The sequence below is a fragment of the Eimeria maxima genome, genomic scaffold (assembly GCF_000499605.1).
Source record: "Eimeria maxima Weybridge genomic scaffold, Emw_scaff3449, whole genome shotgun sequence".
Lineage (NCBI taxonomy): Eukaryota > Apicomplexa > Conoidasida > Eucoccidiorida > Eimeriidae > Eimeria > Eimeria maxima.
This window is the reverse complement of record NW_013566315.1, coordinates 1-1,687: the sequence shown is the minus strand read 5'-3', so window position 1 is coordinate 1,687 and position 1,687 is coordinate 1. Positions and strand designations below refer to the sequence as shown.

The following is a 1,687-nucleotide window of genomic DNA, read 5'->3' as shown; positions in this document are numbered from 1 at the left end:
AATGTTGTCTGTTTGATTTTTAAGCATGTGTCCAAGTCTCAGGCCTGGCGAATATCTTGCGGTAGTGGCACCCAGCCCCGATTCAGTCTGTGAAAATTGTTAGGCACACCACAGGGGCGTAGAAAGCGGAACAGTTAATTTCCTGCTGGATCTGTTTCCTATGCGTAACCAATGCGGTACTCTCTAGCTATTTCATCTTTGGTTCACATTTGTGCTTAGCGAAACACAAATGCACACAATCCTTTCAGGTGGAAACAGCAGTGCTCGAGTGGGGTTTGCATTTTGGATGCGCCCAGGAGGTACGCAGTCGATATTGCTGTTGTACTTTGTGTGCACGTAATCCACTAACGTTGTTTGTTTTATTATTACATTGCGCATTGACGGCACAGCTTGTCTATTCAGACGAAGAACGTGCGTAATGGCTCACAGCCATGCCAGCGCCTCTCGTGGTCAATGCATCGTCATACGAGAACAACGGACAGTTCGAAAATCGAGAATGCTACAGCCATGCTCGTCACGACGCTTTCTGCAGCGCACGCGTGCCTAGGACGTTCTGTATGTCCCGCATCCTGGGTAAAAAACGCTCATTCTCGTTGCTGTTATGCCTTGCTATGCTGCTCCTGAGCCTTGGGTTTCAAGCGTATTCATGTTGGTTTGTAAAAGCATACGTGCGCCGCGCGCCTTCGCTCCAGTTCCCATAGTTGGGTCGTTTTACCCGTTAACATCGCTTTCTGCTTGTTTAGGCTGGTGGATGGCTGCAAAGGGTTCTGTGTTTCTTAGTGCCTTCATATGCAGATTATGTTGCGCAGCGCTTCTTATGCAATCGTGGGGATATCTGCAGTGCTACAACAAAATTTCTCTTCGTAATCCGTTGGGGCGGAGCGAAATCGAATCGTAAGAGCTTCGCAGTCTCCCGTTGTATCTTTGGAACAACAGCATTTTGCAGCCCGGCATAATTATCTAGTATTGTGAGCAAACGCCAGCATGCATTTTGCGTGATAACTACCCAGATGGTACGGTTTCGGGTCTCCCGTTGTATCGTTGGAACAACAGCATTTTGCAGCCCGGCATAATTATCTAGTATTGTGAGCAGACGCCAGCATGCATTTTGCGTGATAACTATCCAGATGGTACGGTTTCGGGTCAGGTCAAAGACTACGACCACTAGAGAAGCCTACAGAGCATCAAAACAATTTTGTACACTCATATCTGCATGATAGCTACCATTGAATACCCTTGCGCTTTATGTGCGCATGGTACACCTCGATTATACCAACCATTAAAAGCACATGCGTGTTCTGTAAGTTAAAATGGTTTTCGATGAAACGTTTCTCATTACCGTCTAGGACGTACGCTGTACAACTCATGTTTGTTCCGCATGAGCTGCGCTTGACGCAAGTCATCCTGAATAATTTCTTGTTGTGCCACTACTGCCCGAAATAGACGATTTGGCTGCTGCGGTGGAATGCTTCTGCGTAATGCTACCAACGTCTGTCCGCCACCTGAGTGATATGCGAATATATGGAGGGAAGCAGTGTGTTTGTCGCACATTTGTCATATATGATGTCGCTGTGTCCACCGTTTGCAGATGGCGTGCGAGTCCAGCAACAAAGTTTCCTCAATGATCCAAGTGTGCACGTCGGTAATGTTTTGCTTTCTGATTGTAGCGGCAAAATATGGGACCCCT

General features: G+C 47.2%; 1 protein-coding gene across 1 annotated transcript; it reads left to right on the top strand.

Moving 5' to 3' along the window:
* Positions 1 to 431: 431 nt before the first annotated feature.
* Positions 432 to 1,642, top strand: EMWEY_00060410 (hypothetical protein; the record flags this gene model as incomplete). The annotated part of the gene is made up of 3 exons (XM_013481494.1): positions 432 to 573; positions 796 to 894; positions 1,589 to 1,642. Coding segments are annotated over 3 exons (295 nt in total), but the record flags the coding sequence as incomplete, so codon positions are not given.
* Positions 1,643 to 1,687: the final 45 nt, after the last annotated feature.